This window comes from Capricornis sumatraensis, chromosome 5 (genome assembly GCF_032405125.1).
Source record: "Capricornis sumatraensis isolate serow.1 chromosome 5, serow.2, whole genome shotgun sequence".
NCBI classification, from domain to species: domain Eukaryota; kingdom Metazoa; phylum Chordata; class Mammalia; order Artiodactyla; family Bovidae; genus Capricornis; species Capricornis sumatraensis.
The window spans coordinates 101,428,127-101,445,150 of NC_091073.1; the positions used below are offsets into that span (position 1 = coordinate 101,428,127).

Below are 17,024 nucleotides of genomic sequence, written 5' to 3' on the forward strand. Positions count from 1 at the left end.
AATGCTGTCTTTCTTGTTATTAAGACAATGTGGTACGTAATTCCCTAAAGACAGACTTCTTCAAAAACTTGAAAAATAAAAATGCACTGTTCAAATACATCCAACAATGCCACTCTGCTGGTACTAAACTGAGTGACTGCCATGCTCCTCTGACCAGAGAGCGAGGTCACCTAGCACAGGCTCGGCAGAGGCCCTGGCTCACACTCCCCAGCGTCTCTGAAAGGAGTATGAATTCCCAAAGCTCTTCTTCACCTCCATTCTACTGAGCCAAGTCAAAATTTTTAAACAGAATAATAAATATCATCATGCAAGTCCCTAAGTGAATGCTGCAAACACAGGAACAGAGAAAGTATGCATTCGAAGATGCTTCTTACAAACATGAAAAGATTTTAAGTGCCTTTTAACAGTGTTATTCAAAGAAAACCATAAAATTCACCCATATAGGGTGTACAGTTCAGTGCACCTTAACAGACTTGCAGAGTTGAGCCGCCAGAAGCAGTCATCTGTATTCCCCAACAGCACCTCCAACACCCGCAGCCCTAGGCAACCATTACCCAATACTTTCTGCCTCCATAGATCTGCTTATACTGGACACTTCATAGAAACAGGAACAGACAGTACATGGTCTTTTGAGACCAGCTTCTTTCACTGAACACAATGTCTTGAGGTCAAAAGTGTTTTGAAGAAGCTGGGATGCTGATGCTCATGGCTCCTTCCACTAGCTCATTCCATCTTCAGGTGTTTCTTGAACACCTTCTACAGGTGAGACAGACACTACATGGGTCACAAGGAGACCAGGCAGATTTTCAGTATGAATTCTGCCCTCACAAAGCTTACTGCAAAATAAAGATGCTAACATAGCTATAAACAACTTTTTTTTCAGTGTAGAAAATATTGACTGCCATGTGAGTTTAGAGGAAGGCAACATAAATGAGATCAAGAAAAGTCCTGATAAGGCAACCTTTGAGTTGATCACACACACAGTTAACTCAAGTATGACAACACAGGGATGGAGGCACTCTGTACAGAAGCAAATCCATAGCCCTTAGCTCCGTTATTCCACCTATATTTACTCCTTGTACTCTGATCTCCCACTCGATACCTGCATTCCAAATAAATATAACTAGGTATAATTCCTAGAAATCACTAAACCCTTTATGATCCTAACTGCTCCACCCACCACTTCTTCTCCCGAAAAATGGCCTTCCTCCTTTCCATCACCCCCCACCATCAATCCCATCATGTCGATTGGTGAACTCCTACTCACCCTTCACTATTCAGCTCAAATTATCATCACCTCTTCCATGAAGTCTACCGGACCTCCCCAGATAGTTAGTCCTTGTGCCATTCTTTATGATACAAGTGTATCTCTATTACAGCTCATCTGCATGGCTCTGTTCTGTTCATCTCTGAAATCTTAGCACTGAGTAAGGTATCAGGCACACAGCCAGCACTAACTGTTTGCTGGAATAAGGGTACAGAAGTAGACAGAAAGGTCAGCAGTGCGTGAAAAGGGCAGTGAAGTAAGAGCCCTGGATGCTTTGTTAAAGTATGAGAAAAAGAAGGGGACATTTATTGATTATCTGCTAATATATTTCAGCACTGGTACATTATCTCATTTAGTCTCCATGACAACCATATGAAATTAGTCTCTCTAGCTTATCCTGCAGGAATCTGAAATAACTTAACACAAGATGACACAACTATTAAGTGCCAAAAGCTTTTCAAACACTAAACACACACTGTATGCGTGTATGTGTGTGTATGCACATACTTCTATTCAGAGGTAATTCAGCTACAGCCTTACTTGAAGAAACTGGGGTTCATCTCCTTTGGAGCCCCATTACTGAAAGCACACAGTCACATGGCATCACTGCCAGCCAAGCTAAGTAAAGGTGGTGACTTCAGTCACCCTTTGCAGCCCCCATCCAGGGTCTGGCTTGCCCAGTACGAATCATGCCTCCTGAGGCACACTAGAAGAGACGCTGCAGGCCTGAGTGCTACAGAGGCCTCAGCACTGTTCAAAGCAAAGAATGTTACCTGGCCGAAGAGAAGGCAGTTCTCAATCAAAATGTAGCATGATCTTTAAAAGTTTCAGATCAAAGTCTGATAAGCAACAATAAGGAAAAAAATTAAAAAGAGCAACTTAAAAAATTACTGTATTTTAAAGTTTCACTTTGCCATTTTTGCAAATATCATTTCTGCAAAAAAGATGAACCTGAGTTATGAAACAACGGTCAAGTCAGCAGAGGTATGTTTAACAGGACAAGAAAAACAGAACTAGGGGAAGTAATTTATCATTTGTATGTATATCAAGCCTGATAAAATATTATTTCTTAATTATACAATCCATGTTTTTCTTAAAGATTTTTTTTATTAAAAAACTAATAAAATATATCAAAGGTCAAAGAATAATCATATAAAAGGGTTACAACATCCCATAATCTTGTAATAATCACTCTAAAAGGTTTCTGAAAAAGAATATGAAAGCAACCTTTTTAGAAAAGTTGTATAAAGACGTCACCAAAGTAGTCTATGAGCAGAATCTCATAAAATTCCCAAAGAAATCAACATGTTATTTAAAAACACACTATGCCCTGTAGGTATCTATGCTGATCCATAAAATTAAACAAAAGCTGCTTGGCCATACCAGAGAACAGATTTAACTGGCCTTATATGTCTACAAGAGTGCATGTGGTACACAAGACTCAAAGTCATCTCTTCTTGCTAAAAGTGGAAGTTATAAGAAAGAAAATTGAGGACTGTTAGAGGTGTTTTGTCAAAATAATTATATTTTGTTAAATTAATTTCTTTGAATAATTATAGGACAATATTCAGAATCCATAACTGAGCTGGTTGCATTAGTGGAACGATAAAAATGTTTTGGGTAAAACTGTCAATCTCAAATACTGCTTTAATAATTTTTATTTAAAACAATCTATCCTGATTATAGCAATTGATTTTCATATCATTCCTCTGGTTCATCCTCAAGAATGACAGACAGCAATCAATATTTTATCTAATTTTTTAAAGTCATGAGATGACCATTATGTCAACAGCAGAACTAATTACATCTGAAGGATTTAAGATGTAAAGCAAATCTGATAAGTTATATGAATTATTGTCACTGTAGCACAGGGTGATAAGGAGAAAATGGGATGCACCAGGTAAATGCCCATATGAGCTAAGACATTCTTAGTTTTTCTTTTGTCCTTAAGGCTTAACTATTTATGTGCTTGGACATACGGAGGAACCAGATCCCTGGTCCTCCTCTGCTGGCCTAATGGGATCCAAGCAGTGGGTCTTCCTTTCAATCCTCAAAGAAGCGTTAGTTGCTCAGTCGAGTCAGACTCTTCAATCCTGTGGACTGTAGCCCACCAGGGTACTCTGTCAGTGGGATTTCCCAGGCAAGAATACTGGAGTGGCTTGCTATTTCCTTCTCCAGGGGATCTTTCCAACTCAGGGATTGAACCCAGGTCTCCTGCAGATTCTTTACCACCTGAGCCACCAGGGAAGACCATCCTCAACCAGAAGCCAAACTAATCCTCAACATGCCTGAATTTTCAGACACCAAAACCCCAGGTGTCAAAGAGCTTGTCCCAGGGCCTTAAGGAAGTGAATGAGGGCAGAGAGTTCATCCTTTCAGAAGAAAAAAGTTATGATAGTTGATAATGGAGATGCAGCCAAATGGAAGACGAGATGGTGAAGAGGAGCTCTTGAAGGAAAAGAAACCCCCTCAACTCTGACTTCCTCAAAACATCAATGTTTACCTACAGCAAAGACTGGCCTGTAACTGCTTTTCACCTTAGCAAGGAGAGATCAATACCAAATAAGTCAGAAAGCAGAAAAAAAGTATCATAAAAGGAGGTCCCAAGAGGACAAATGAGTAAATGAGAGCCGTGGATCCGAGGGAGAGAAGTGAATGGATCGCAGTCACAGCACCACGTGCTAAGGGCTGCAACAGAACAGTACACCCAGGATGCTGGGCGACCCCACAGGAAGCCAGACCTGGAGTCAGAAAAAAATTCTGAAGTAAGTGATTTCTAGGCAGGGACCTGAACAATGAGGAAGAGTCAGCAGACAAAAGACAGGGAGAAGACAGAGCGGGCTAGGGTAGACAGCTGAAGGAACAGCAGTGAGACAGAAAGACCAAAAAGGACAAGTTCAAGGACTCAACAACCACCCTATGGCTAGACAGAGACACAGGCAGGTCTGGGGGATGATGCAGGACATCAGAGCGGAGAAGGGTTGTGCAGAACCTTGTTGGCTACATAAGAGAGACCTAGACTTCACCTAAGAGGAAGGTGGGGTTTCTACAGTTTTAAACAGAGGAATGACATGATTGGTCCCATACTCTGGAAAGATTTTTAGGACTGCAGCAGGAACAGACTGGGGAATGTGAGACTGAAGGCCGTGACCCCAAGCAAGAGATGGTTAGAACACGGGAGGAGAAGAGGGACTGGTGGCCAGACTAAGGCAATGATACCGAGGATGGGCGAAACTCTAAGACCTGAGAGCGGGAAAGGAAAATTCAGAGCAAGGTTCTACTGCTACTCACCACATGCAGAGCAAGGCCTGTGGTGTCCCCTGCAGGACAAGAGCAAAAATGGGGATGAAGCAGCAAAAACATAAAGGTAAATAAGTTAAATCCCACCAACAATGTCAATGTACAGGGGCTTTCAGCAGCTATCCAGCTACCAATGATACAATGTGCAAGATGTTCTAACCACATCCGGCCTTTAAGCAAGGAGACAGTTATCGTTACCACCCTGTAATTTCAAACTCCAATCATTTGACGCTGGCTAATTAAAACCCGTATTTCAATTGACCACTCAGTAAAGGGAACCAGGACATGCACAACCCAGATATTGTTTTAAGCATCCCATAGCAATGCTGTGAAAAAGTCTGAAGAGCCTTACCATAGTGATTCACGTGGGTTCCCAACACTTTTCAAGAAACACTCAAGTACAGTGACAGCTGTCAACCCAAAGTGTCAAGCAGCTCTAGGGGCAGATCAGGTCTAAAAAGAGCGCTTGAAAAGCACCTACTGTTCCCTGCTAGCACAGACCTGGCCTAATACAGAGCACTGGCCAGGCAATTCCGAACAAACCAGGGAGTCAGGAAAGGGGAAAAGGAAGAAATGAAAAGCCGGGTCAGACTTTATTTTTCTAAAATGTTTTCTTAGAGGAAAACCATGGCCATCAACAACAACAGTCTACTGATTCGGTTGACACTCCAAAGGGGTGTGAATTAATTCTAACACCTCTACTTGCAGCATGAATTTCAAATTCTCTCGGGCAATTTGTCTGAAAAAATCTGAGCCATCTAAATGACACCCTCAAAGTCTATCGAATTCCAAGAAAGGCAAAAATACTATTAATCTAGTGTTTATTTTACCCCTGGCATATTAAATTTAAATTAAAAAGTGATTTTACATATTATATGCCCTATACTTCAAAATTCCTTCAAGCTGCTTATATAAGGTCTGATATTTTCTTTCATAAACCCTGAGGTATGATTATAAAACAGTTTACAGTTGTTTTCTCTTTGCAGTTTATGATTATTTACTATTATCAGTGATATTAATGATTCACTTGACTGTTATACCCAATAACAACACTTGTTCTATCAGAAAGTACAATACACTATCCTTTTGGTGTCCAAAACCCACTGCAGGAAAAAAAAAAAAGGTTCTTCAAAACAGTTTCTCTTTTTCCGCAGGTCACTAAAGTTCCAGCCTTCCAGCTCCTGAGCTCTGTGACTGCACGCCATAACTACATCTCCAGTCTACAGAATGTAACACATGTTAACAGAAGAGCTGCTTATTTCAAGTCATGCAGGAACAGATAGGGAATTGCTGGCCCACTCGACTTCAAGCCACTTGGAAGAACTAGTGCAAAGTAAATTATGCTACAGTAGAAGTATGGCAGGGGCCTCTGAGGATCTAATAAAAAGCAGTCAGTGGTTAATCTGTTAACTAAGAAATCAAAGGGCAGAAGTTCCAAGTCACAGAAAAACCACTGGAAGGTGTGACTCACTGATATTTCAAGACCTACTAAGCTTCTCTCTAAAATTTCTTTCCTCTTCTGCTACAGCTTTTGCTCTTCTGTGCAACTCCCCTTTCAACCACCCCAAAATACCAAGGAATATATACTATACTGTCAATGATCTGTTACACTTTTTTTAAAGTTTTCTATGCTCGCATCTTGGAGAAGACTCTTGAGAACCCTTTGGACTGCAAAGAGATCAAACCAGTCAATCCTAAAGGAAATCAACCTTGAATATTCATTGGAAGGACTGATGCTGAAGCTTCAATACTTGGTCCACCTGATGTGAAAAGCCAACTCATTGGAAAAGACCCTGATGCTGGGAAAGACTGAGAGCAGGAAGAGAAGGGGACGACAGAGGACAAGAAGGTTGGATGGCATCACCAACTCAATGGACATGAGTTTGGGCAAACTCCAGGAGATGGTGAAGGACAGGGAAGCCTGGCGTGCTGCAGTCCATGGGGGTCGGAGTTGGGCATGACTGAGCAACTGAACAATAACAATGCTCACGTCTCAATTTCAAAACAGAGTGCTTATGTTTGTGCTGGTTTCTTAAAATGCATACAACACAAACAGTGATGAATCCAGTGGCACAGGGGGAAAGTGCCCTGGACCAGGGGAGAAAGGACCGAAGTGTGAGTCTGCCACTAGACAGCCACGTGGCCTCGTCCGCAACTCCACCCAAACCCTCCTCGGCCTTCATCACTCTCACCTCGACCACACAGCTGCTGTCTTCCCTGTCTTCAATTTCCAACTCGTTCTACATTTTCCACTTGTGCCATTTCACATTCCCAGCTCGCAAAGTTTCTGTTTTACCTTCCACAGCCTCAAGTAGCTGAATATTCTTTCCTTTTTTTTTTTTTGCTATAAGGTCAGCTAAGGACAAATAAGAACGCTTATGAGGCTGCTTATTTTTTCAAGAAAATGAAACTGGGTTCATTTAGTGCTACGGTGGAAAACACATTCTCACCATTTAGATATCTTTGTTGAATATAAAAATATCAAGGAGAAAATCAGCACTGCATTTTTAGGCATAAAAATGTTATTAATGACTGAGTATACTTGAAAAGTAGCAACTAATGCAATTTTCTAAACTTGCATCTTAAAATTAAATGAAGCAGCTCAGTAGCCACTAAACCCTATAGGGTAAGATTAAACTTAAGTTCCCCCCCAACGTTCCCACCCATGAGAACCCCCAGTGGAACCTCTTATCTGGTCTGAACTCTTGATCTGCACTGATTCTGCCAGGAACACCTTCAGCACCAATATCCCGACCCTTCTTATCCTCAGGGTTTGGCTCAAGTCCACTTCCCTGGATGGTCTGCCGCCCGAGCTCTTGATCTTCTTCCTCTGAAGTCCTAAAGCACTTCCTAGACCTTTTATCTATTCTATCTCACTTAGATATTCATTCACCTACTCCAAAATCTTCACTGAGCAGGTGAAGGGTACTACATTAGTATTTATTCATTACACTATAATGTTAAACATGACTTGACAAAACTAATAGTTCCTCAAAGTCAAGGATCACCTCCCTGCTAATGCCTGTTGACGGATGGAGTTCAACCATCCATTAAATGTGGATGGTTTATGGATTTCTTTTTAAGAGCAGAATATACTGACTAAAGAATCTGATTTAAATCATAGCTTTAAATCAACAATGTATACATTTCTTCCTTTTATGAAGTGTTATTGGACATATTTAAAAAAACAACAACAACAACAAAACAGTGCAGTGTCAAGACACTGGCATCAACAAGCTTTCACATATTAAAAGCTGGAGACCGAGACACTGCAAGCCCCTTCAGTTCTTGCAGCTCAAGTCCAAGGAATAAGTGCCGCTCGTTACTGTGAACTCTCCCTACAATACTAGGTCTAAATGAGCCTTAAAGAGCTGTTTAAAAAGAACTAGGAGGGCCAGATGCTGGGAGAAAAATACATAGAACGTATAGACAAATCTGTTTCCGTAAATCGGCTGTTTCGTTTGGGCTGTGCTATTTCCTGCTTAAATTGGTTTCCTGCGATTTGTTATGGCTGCCAAATACTTAGTGATCTCAGTTATACACTTAAAGCAAATCAGCAAATCTTTCTTATTCTTCCCAATGACAAGAAAGGTACAGAGAACCTTGCACAGTGAGGATAATAATACAAGTGAGCTCCTCTGTCTTTTTGCCCAGATTCATCCTTTTCATCTGGTTGCTAGCAGCTTAGGAAACCAACAAAGAGCCTCCTAGTATCATTTCTGCCTGTTTTTTTTCATACTGACTTGGGGACAGGGTTTCCTCAGTATTAGGTGAGATCAAACATGAGAGGTCTGACCTCCCTATAAGCCAGAAAAACTAAGGATCAAGGAGGAAAGGGAAAAAAAAAATCAATATCCAACACTGAAAAATGCAAGATGTTCATGAAAAGGTAACCCTTTAAGTCAGACATGACTTAGTGACTGAACAACAACAACAATCCCTTTACGTCAGTCTGAAAAAAATAATTTCCCCTGGTGTGAAAAAAAAGCCAGTGTAGTTGAGATAGCACGTAACACAGCTGAGAATGAGGCAGCAAGGACACAGTTAAGTTCTTTAGAGCACGCTCGTTTATTAAAGTGGCATTACAATCTGTTGTGTGTCACACAGCATATTATTTTGCCTGAACAGCTTTACATGCAAACACTTACTGCAACAAGTCATTGATCTGGTTCAAGGTTGGGCAAAAAGTAGTTTCAGTAAACTCTTTAGAGGAAATCACTTTCTTAACAGCATAAATTATATTCTCAAAATTATATAAACAACAAAATTTAGTTCCTATACACAGAAATCCTAGCATTTTCAGACCATCAACTCTGTCCTATATTCACACATATGAATACCCTAGAGGGCTGGTATAAATTAATAGTCCTGCAAGGAAGAAAGCATTTTAACAAACATTAAAAATTCAACTCACATTTAATATATAATTTACTTGACACTGAAAAATGCAGAAAAAGCTGGTGACATTTTTATCAATATTATTTTTGTAGACTTGAAAAATTATTTCATAACACATCTAAATTATAAATCTTAAGAAATCTATTATTGGGTATGAACTAAAACCCCAAATGAGAAACAGAATATAAACTTTGAGGCTACTTACTTTTATAAACATATTCTTTAAATTTTAAGAAGAATAAATCTTTGCTAATTTGTACAATCATAGTCTAATTGCATTCTGAACCTAAAGGCAATATCTTTTTAAAACAGTATGTCAAATCTTAGTTCTTTTCTTGGGTTAGGTTGGCATGGGTAAGGGAAATATTCTCAAAGAGTTGGCACTATTAGCCTTGATGAGCTTTTTTCACATCAAGGTGCAGACAGAAAAAGCAAGTGCTTGTATGGCAATATGAGGGTACACACATGTTCAACAACCTCTCTGAGTCTAAGAAATCAATTCCTCCAATACACTCATAACACACAAGGTTAGGTGTGCTAAAGACTGGGGTGAAGGCAGTATTCCCTGAAATATTTCCTAAAGCGTCCATTTACCTGCAGTCCTGGGGAAGCTGGGATGTAGAAAATGCAGGAAACTAGATTCACAAACACAAAGAGCCATCTAGCTCCACTATCGCAGTCACTGCATCATTAAAATCATCTAATGAAGCATGAAAATTCTAAAGCTGTGCAAGAGAACTTTCTGCAAAGATGAAAATGTCCTCTGCCTGCACTGCCCAACATGGTGCCACTAGCCACAGGCAGTTACCGTGCACCGAAGGGATGAAATCTTTATTTTACTTCATTTTAATTTAAATATGAATAGCCACGTGTGACAAATGGCTACCACTGAGACAGCGTCGTTCTAGCCCAACCAACAAAACACAAGGTAGCATTCAAAGAGCTTTCAGTGCCCAGGCTGGTCATGGACCAACAAGGTCATCAGTCACATCAAACAGAAATGGGATGGGATGGATCCCTCAGCACAGCCAGAACTCATCACAAAGTCAGTGTGATGCTCCGCAAGGCCACACCATGAGCACTGAGGGAAAGTCTTTCCACCTTCACCCGTTCTCTCAAAGTACAAGTTTAAGAAACCAAGACAAGAAGGAAAACACTTCCTTCTCCTTCAACTCACTGTGAACGAGAGCCAACACGGGGAAAAGCTAGAAAAACGAACAATCAGTTAGAAAAAGAAAGCGCTTTCTTAAACTCTAGCAGAACATCACTGAAAAGCAACTCTTTCCCTAGTTTCTCTCACATCTTTTTTACATATGAAGCAAGGCTTCATTCAAACTACAATAAAACAGTGCTTTACAGCATTTGTTCCGGAGTCAAACAGACTTGAAGTCAACCATTACCTCCACTACTCACCAGCTGTGTGACTTTTGGCAAGATAATTAATCACTTGAAGTCTCAAATTCCTCCCATGTAAAACGACTTAATATAGTACCTTCCTCATAGGGTTATACAGATTACATAAGACAGACATAAAGGATTTAACAGAGTACCTGGCACATAATAAACATTAAATGTTCTCTTTCACTATTTAATCATCAGTGCATAGCATCCTCCCCTCTCCTGAACACAGTACGTTAAAAAGAAATCAACCGAGAACAAAGCATATTTTAGATCAAATTCCAATTTTTAAAAATCCCCATGTATCAAAAGGTGATTTTGGAAAGGCAGAAAGGGATCAGTCATGGTGTACCCCAGAAGCCAATAAAGCAATTCAAATTATACTGTAAGCATGTGGCGAATCACCACTGGGATGTGACATGAGCTGGTTTATGTTTTTAAAGGCTGCTGAGGCCTCTTGTGCACGGCAGAGCACACACGGAGGACAACGGTGGAAGTGGGGAGCCAGTTAAGAGGCTTCACTGAAAGACAAGAGAAGAGATGGTGGCTATTTCGACTGGAGATGCAGCAGTGAAGATGGACGTGCGAAGACCACCTCCAGACCTATTTTGGAGACGGAGCTGATAAGATCAGCTAACGGTCTAATAGAAGAATCAAAAAGAAAAAAAAAAAAAAAGAGGAAACAAGGGTGAATCCCAGTGCCCTTTACTGGGAAAGATAAAGAGAAGAAGCAACTCTGAAGAACAGAAAGGTTTGCTTTGGATGTGTTAAGTTGAAGAAATCTAAGGGGCAATCTGAAGATAGCAGTTATCTGAGACAACAGTTGCAGGGAGAGGTCAGGGCTAGAGCAATAACATAATGATTCAAAAGGTATGCAATTTGATGACGTTAGTGGAAATAGGCAAAGACTAGACTGAGCATGTACGTAGCTCAGCTCAGTCGCTCAGTCGTGTCAGACTCTGAGTCCCCATGGACTGCAGCAAGCCAAGCCTCCCTGTCCATTACGAACCCCTGGCTGCTGCTGCTGCTAAGTCACTTCAGTCGTGTCCACCTCTGTGCAACCCCACAGACGGCAGCCCACCAGGCTCCCCCGTCCCTGGGATTCTCCAGGCAAAAACACTGGAGTGGGTTGCCATTTCCTTCTCCAATGCATGAAAGTGAAAAGTGAAAGTGAAGTCGCTCAGTCGTGTCTGACTCTTAGCAACCCCATGGACTGCAGCCTACCAGGCTCCTCCATCCATGGGATTTTCCAGGCAAGAGTACTGGAGTGGGGTGCCACTTCCTTCTCTGACCAACCTCTGGAGTTTACTCAAACTCATGTCCATTGAGTCAGTGATGCCATTCAACCATCTCATCCTCTGTCATCCCCTTCAGTCTTTCCCAGTATCAGGGTCTTTTCCAATGAGTCAGCTCTTCACATCAGGTGACCAAAGTATTGGAGTTTCAGCTTCAACATCAATCCTTCCAATGAATATTCAGGACAGATTTCCTTTAGGATGGACTGGTTGGATTTCCTTGCAGTCCAAGGGACTCTCAAGAGTCTTCTCCAACACAGTTCAAAAGCATCAATTCTCCAGTGCACAGCTTTTTTTTTAACAGTCCAACTCTCACATCCATACATGACTACTGAAAAAACCATACCTTTGACTAGACAGACCTTTGTTGGCAAAGTAAGGTCTCTGCTTTTCAATATGCTATCTAGGTTGGTCATAACTTCTTCCATGGAGCAAGCATCTTTTAATTTCATGGCTGCAGTCACCATCTGCAGTGATTTTGGAGCCCCCCAAAATTAATTATGTCAGTTTCCACTGTTTCCCCATCTATTTGCCATGAAGTGATGGGACCAGATGCCATGATCTTAGTTTTCTGAATGCTGAGCTTTAAGCCAACTTTTGGAGAATCCAAGTAAGGTAGAAGGAAAACCAACAGTGTGGCCCAGAAGTCAAAGAAAGGGTTTCTGGCAGAGTGAGTGGCCACTTACTATTTAACCTTCATGAACTACGAACTCTTCTTAATGCTCCTACCAAACGAGAAGTTTTAAAAGGACAAGAACTATTTCTTATTCATCTCAGCACTTTCTGCTCTGAACACATCACAAGTTCAACTTGTGGTTATCAATTTAATGATTAGTAAGAGGGTCACAAATGCTGCCAAGTGAGGCATCTGTGCAGGAGCTCATCTTTCTCAAGGTATTTCAGTCTGCAGCTAGATTTACCACCCAATACTCCTTTCTAATAAATAATGAAAATTCTCATTTAGTTCACAATGAATCATCCCAACTACTTCCTTGCTGTCATTTCACCAAAACACAGCATGCCCATCCATCAAATTTGGTGGCAACAAGAACAGGGCCAGACACATAGCAGGTGCTCAGTAAGTTTAGGTGGATCAATCGATGGATGGGGGTAGGAGAGAGGAAAGAAAAACAATCTCTTATCCCCCAGGATCCACAGATAAAATGAGACAATAATCCTCTATGGATTTCATTTAACATATTTTCATCAATAATTAAGACTCTGAAGGAATAAACTGCTTAAAACTTGAAGAAATCCATTACAAAGTAAAATCATTAGAGAAATTTCACCATCTGGAAACAATAAATCAGTATTTTCTAAGTTCAATTTTTTTAATAAATATTTACTCCCAAACTTCTAATACCCCTTATACGTCATTCATTTTACACAAAAAGCTAGGAAATAACCTTCCAAAGCCTAACAGAGGATTTAGGAGCTGGAAGAAAAAAAAAAAAAAATTTCCAAAGACTGTTTGAAAGTAGATTTATTCTACCTTACATCAAAGCATTTTAAAAGAAACCCCAATACTAACTGCTAACACAGTTGGCCTTCCGTAACTGCAAGTTCCACATCCACAGATTCCACCAACCACAGACTGAAATTATTCAGGGAGAAGAAAAAAAAAACAATTCCGGAAAACCCCAAAAACCCAAAACTTGAATTTGTCATGCAGGCAATTATTTCTACGGCACTTACAGTGCATTGCTAAGTCACTTCAGTCGTGTGCAACTCTGTGCAGCCCCACAGATGGCAGCCCACCAGGCTTCCCCGTCCCTGGGATTCTCCAGGCAAGAATACTGGAGTGGGTTGCCATTGCCTTCTCCAATGCAGGAAAGTGCATCCAGTGCATTAGGTATCATAAATAATCTAAACAAGATTTAAACGATCAATACATGGGAGGATGTACATAGATTATAGGCAAATACTACCCGTCTTATATAAGGGACTTGAGCATCCATGGACTACAGTATTCAAGAGGGTCCCAGAACCAGTTCCCCATGAATTCCAAAGGAAGACAATTCTCCTGTAAAAAAGCATCCAAGTAACAAGACAGAGTGCAGGAGAACGTGACTATCGAGGGAACTTTCACCACTTAAAGGTTTTCTACTAAGAACTCAGAAATTCAAACTCTGAAATACCTGAGGCACCATAAGTACCAGAATACCGCTGAGACTTCGGGCCAGATGGAGAGGTTTCCTTCATACGATCAATCACATTTTCCGAAAGCTGAAAAGAGTAACATCAAAATAAAATCAATTATAAGAGAACAAGAAAGAAAACAGTACAATAGCATCCAAGTAAGCCAGTCATCCACGGCAATGTGTGTAACGAATGGCCTGAAGAAATCGGACTAAATCTGATCGCTGTGAAGCTAAAACCAAGAAGAGTGTTAAGGTTTCAAGATGCACCCCACAGCACTGCTTCTTCATTTCTTCTAATGCATTGCTCATTATAAATGACTCTTTCCCTCATTCTATACTGTACACGAAATTGTAATCTCTGAGAAAATGTAAACCATCAGAACTCCTCCAACATTCCTCCCTCATCCTCCAAATTAATTTACACTTGCAGCAGGCCTTAGCGCCTTCCTTCCCTCCAGTCCCAAATGAAATGGTGTCCCTCCCACCCTCCCTCCATTCAAGGCTAACCACAAACAATCCCTCTTTCAGTAGATTTCTTTATGCACCAACTCTGTGCCAGGAACTAGGCTAGACTTCAAGTATTCTAACAGTTGATTCTAACAATCAAGTTGCTTAAAGAGAAGAAGAAACAGACAACCACCATGCATTTAAATATAATGTGAAGAATGTTACTTAAGTCAGTTGGCCTATAATGGAAGGACAGACAGCACAATGGGCAAGATGGACAGGGCATCTAACCAGGCTTTGGGAGCGGGGCTGGGCAGGAGGTTAAGAAGGATGAACAGTACTTAGGAACAGAAGGAGTAGGATAAGAGTACTATAAGAAGAGGGTATTAGGATTTCCCTGGTGGTCCAGTGGTTAAGAATCCACCTGCCAATGCAGGGGACACGGGTTCGATCCCTGGTCTGGGAAAACTCCACAAGCCCCAGTGCAACTAAGCCCACGTGCCACAACTAGTAGCAACTACTAAGCCCGTGCTCCAGAGCCCAGAAGCCACAGCTAATGAAGCCCACGCACCCTAAAGCCCGCGCTCATCTCCAAGAGAAGCCACCACGATGAGAAGTCCAAGCACTGCAACTAGAGAAAGCCTATGTGCACCGACAAAGACTCAGCGCAGCCAAAAACAAGTATTTTAAAAATTAAAAAGAAAGAAGACGGTACCACATGAAGCTACCATTAAGCAGCAGGGCTTAACAGCAGTGGAAATATCAAACAGGCAGCTGGCAAAAGCATGGAGGCAAAGGAACACTCAGGCCATGAGATTTGAGTCATCAGCACCTCTAACCCCTAGGTATCATTATCATCCTTTTATTATTTTCTTATCAGGCTTCCCTTGTGGCTCAGCTAATAAAGAATCCACCTGCAATGTGGGAGACCTGGGTTTGATCCATAGGTTGGGAAGATCCCCTGGAGAAGGGAAAGGCTACCCACTCCAGTATTCTGGCCTGGAGAATTCCATGGACTGTACAGTCCTTGGGGTCGCAAAGAGTCGGAAAGGACAGAGGGACTTTCACTCGTTTTATAGCACTTATCACTATCTGATACTTTCCTGTTTATTGCCTGTCTTGCTCACTAGGAACAAAGCTCCAGGAAAGCATGGATTTGGCTGTCCTGTCCAGTACTATACCCCAGAGCATCAATAAGCCTAGTTAATAAGTGAATGGTTAAATACATGAAACAATATGGATGAAGAAAAGAATGGCTGAAGCAGGAAGTTGAGGAGGGGGCTTAGTCAAACAGAAGGTGGAGAGGGAAATAAGATTGTGGATTTTGAAGACTCTTAGTAAATAAATCCTTCAAGTCAGGGGGTTGAACTTGATCCTGAGGGCAGCTAGGCACTACTGAAGGATTTTAAGCAGGGTAATGACACAGTGAGACTTACATTTTAGAAAGATCACTCTAGCTACAGTGTGAAGAACAGACTGGAGGGGGATGAGAACAGAAGCAGGAGGACCCCTGAAGGAGGCTAAAGGACCCATTAAGAAGCTATTAAGCATATGTCCACACAAAGACTTGCACAGGAATGTGCAGAGCAGCACTGTTCATAACAGCAAAAGTGGAAACAACACCCATCTTCCGGTGAATGGATAAACAAAACATTATACGTCCATACAATGGACTAGAATTCATCGATAAAAAGAAGCGACATTCTGAAATTAGCTACAATAAGGACAGACCTGAAAAACAGTTAAGGAGGCCAAGGACAGAAGGCCACATACTGTATAATCCCATTTACCTGAAATGCTCAGAAAAGGGAACTCTGTACAGATGGAAAATATCTTAGGTAAGTGGTTGCCTAAGGCTGGAATGAGAATGGAGATTAACCGGAAATGGGCATGAGAGATTTTATTGGGGTGATGAAAATGTTCTAAAACTGGAAAGAAGGATGGTTGCACAAGTCTGTAAATTCATTAGAAAGTGCTATACACAGAAAACAGGTGAATTTTATCGTATGTAAATTTTACCACAATAAAGTTGTTTAAAAAAAAAAAGTTAACCTTCACCGAGTACTTATTAGGTGCCAGGCACTGATGTTAAACCAAGTATTTGGCTCATTTAATCCTTCACAATCCTATGAGATAATTTTATTATGTTCACAGTATAGGTGAGGAGACTGGAGCAAAGCCAAATTAAATAACTCGTGCTGGATCATACAGGTTGTCAATAATGAAGCCAGGATTCAAATCCAGGAAGTCTGAGAATCAAGGTCACACTCAGACATCCCCTTCACTGCCAGACTCACTGTCTGACTAGATGAAGGCAAAGCAGAAATCATCAAAAAGGTTTACAGGTCAAGTAACAGGGAGAAACAACCCCTCCTTACCCCCCCAACCCCACCCACCACCACCGCTACATCCTCAGGGACCTTTTTCCAGTTTCTACTTCCTTAACACTCCACTGACTGACTTGTAACCTAATACCAGGCAAAAGTCACCACTGATCAAATAAATAACCTTCTGTATTTATACAGGCTTCCAGGTGGCACAGTAGTAAAGAATCCACCTGCCAAAGCAGGAGACACAAGTGGACTCGATCCCTAGGTTGGGAAGATGCCCTGAAGGCGGGCATGGTAACCCACTCTACTATTCTTGCCTGGAGAATCCCATGGACAGAGGAGCCTGGTGGGCTACAGTCTATGGGGTAGCAAACAGTCAGCCACAACTGAGCAAGATATTTATATGAATAAACATCTTTTATATTTACAAAGCACCTAATTTATGACT

The 17,024-nt window shown here is 41.2% G+C and overlaps 1 protein-coding gene across 2 annotated transcripts in view; it reads right to left on the reverse strand.

Annotated features, from left to right (window-relative positions):
• Positions 1-17,024, reverse strand: part of CHCHD3 (coiled-coil-helix-coiled-coil-helix domain containing 3) — a 289,889-nt gene that overhangs the window by 261,955 nt on the left and 10,910 nt on the right. For both annotated transcript variants that reach the window (XM_068972961.1, XM_068972962.1), the window contains exon 2: positions 13,797-13,884. In XM_068972961.1, the coding sequence (XP_068829062.1) occupies positions 13,797-13,884 (88 nt within the window). The remainder of the gene's footprint in view (positions 1-13,796; positions 13,885-17,024) is intronic.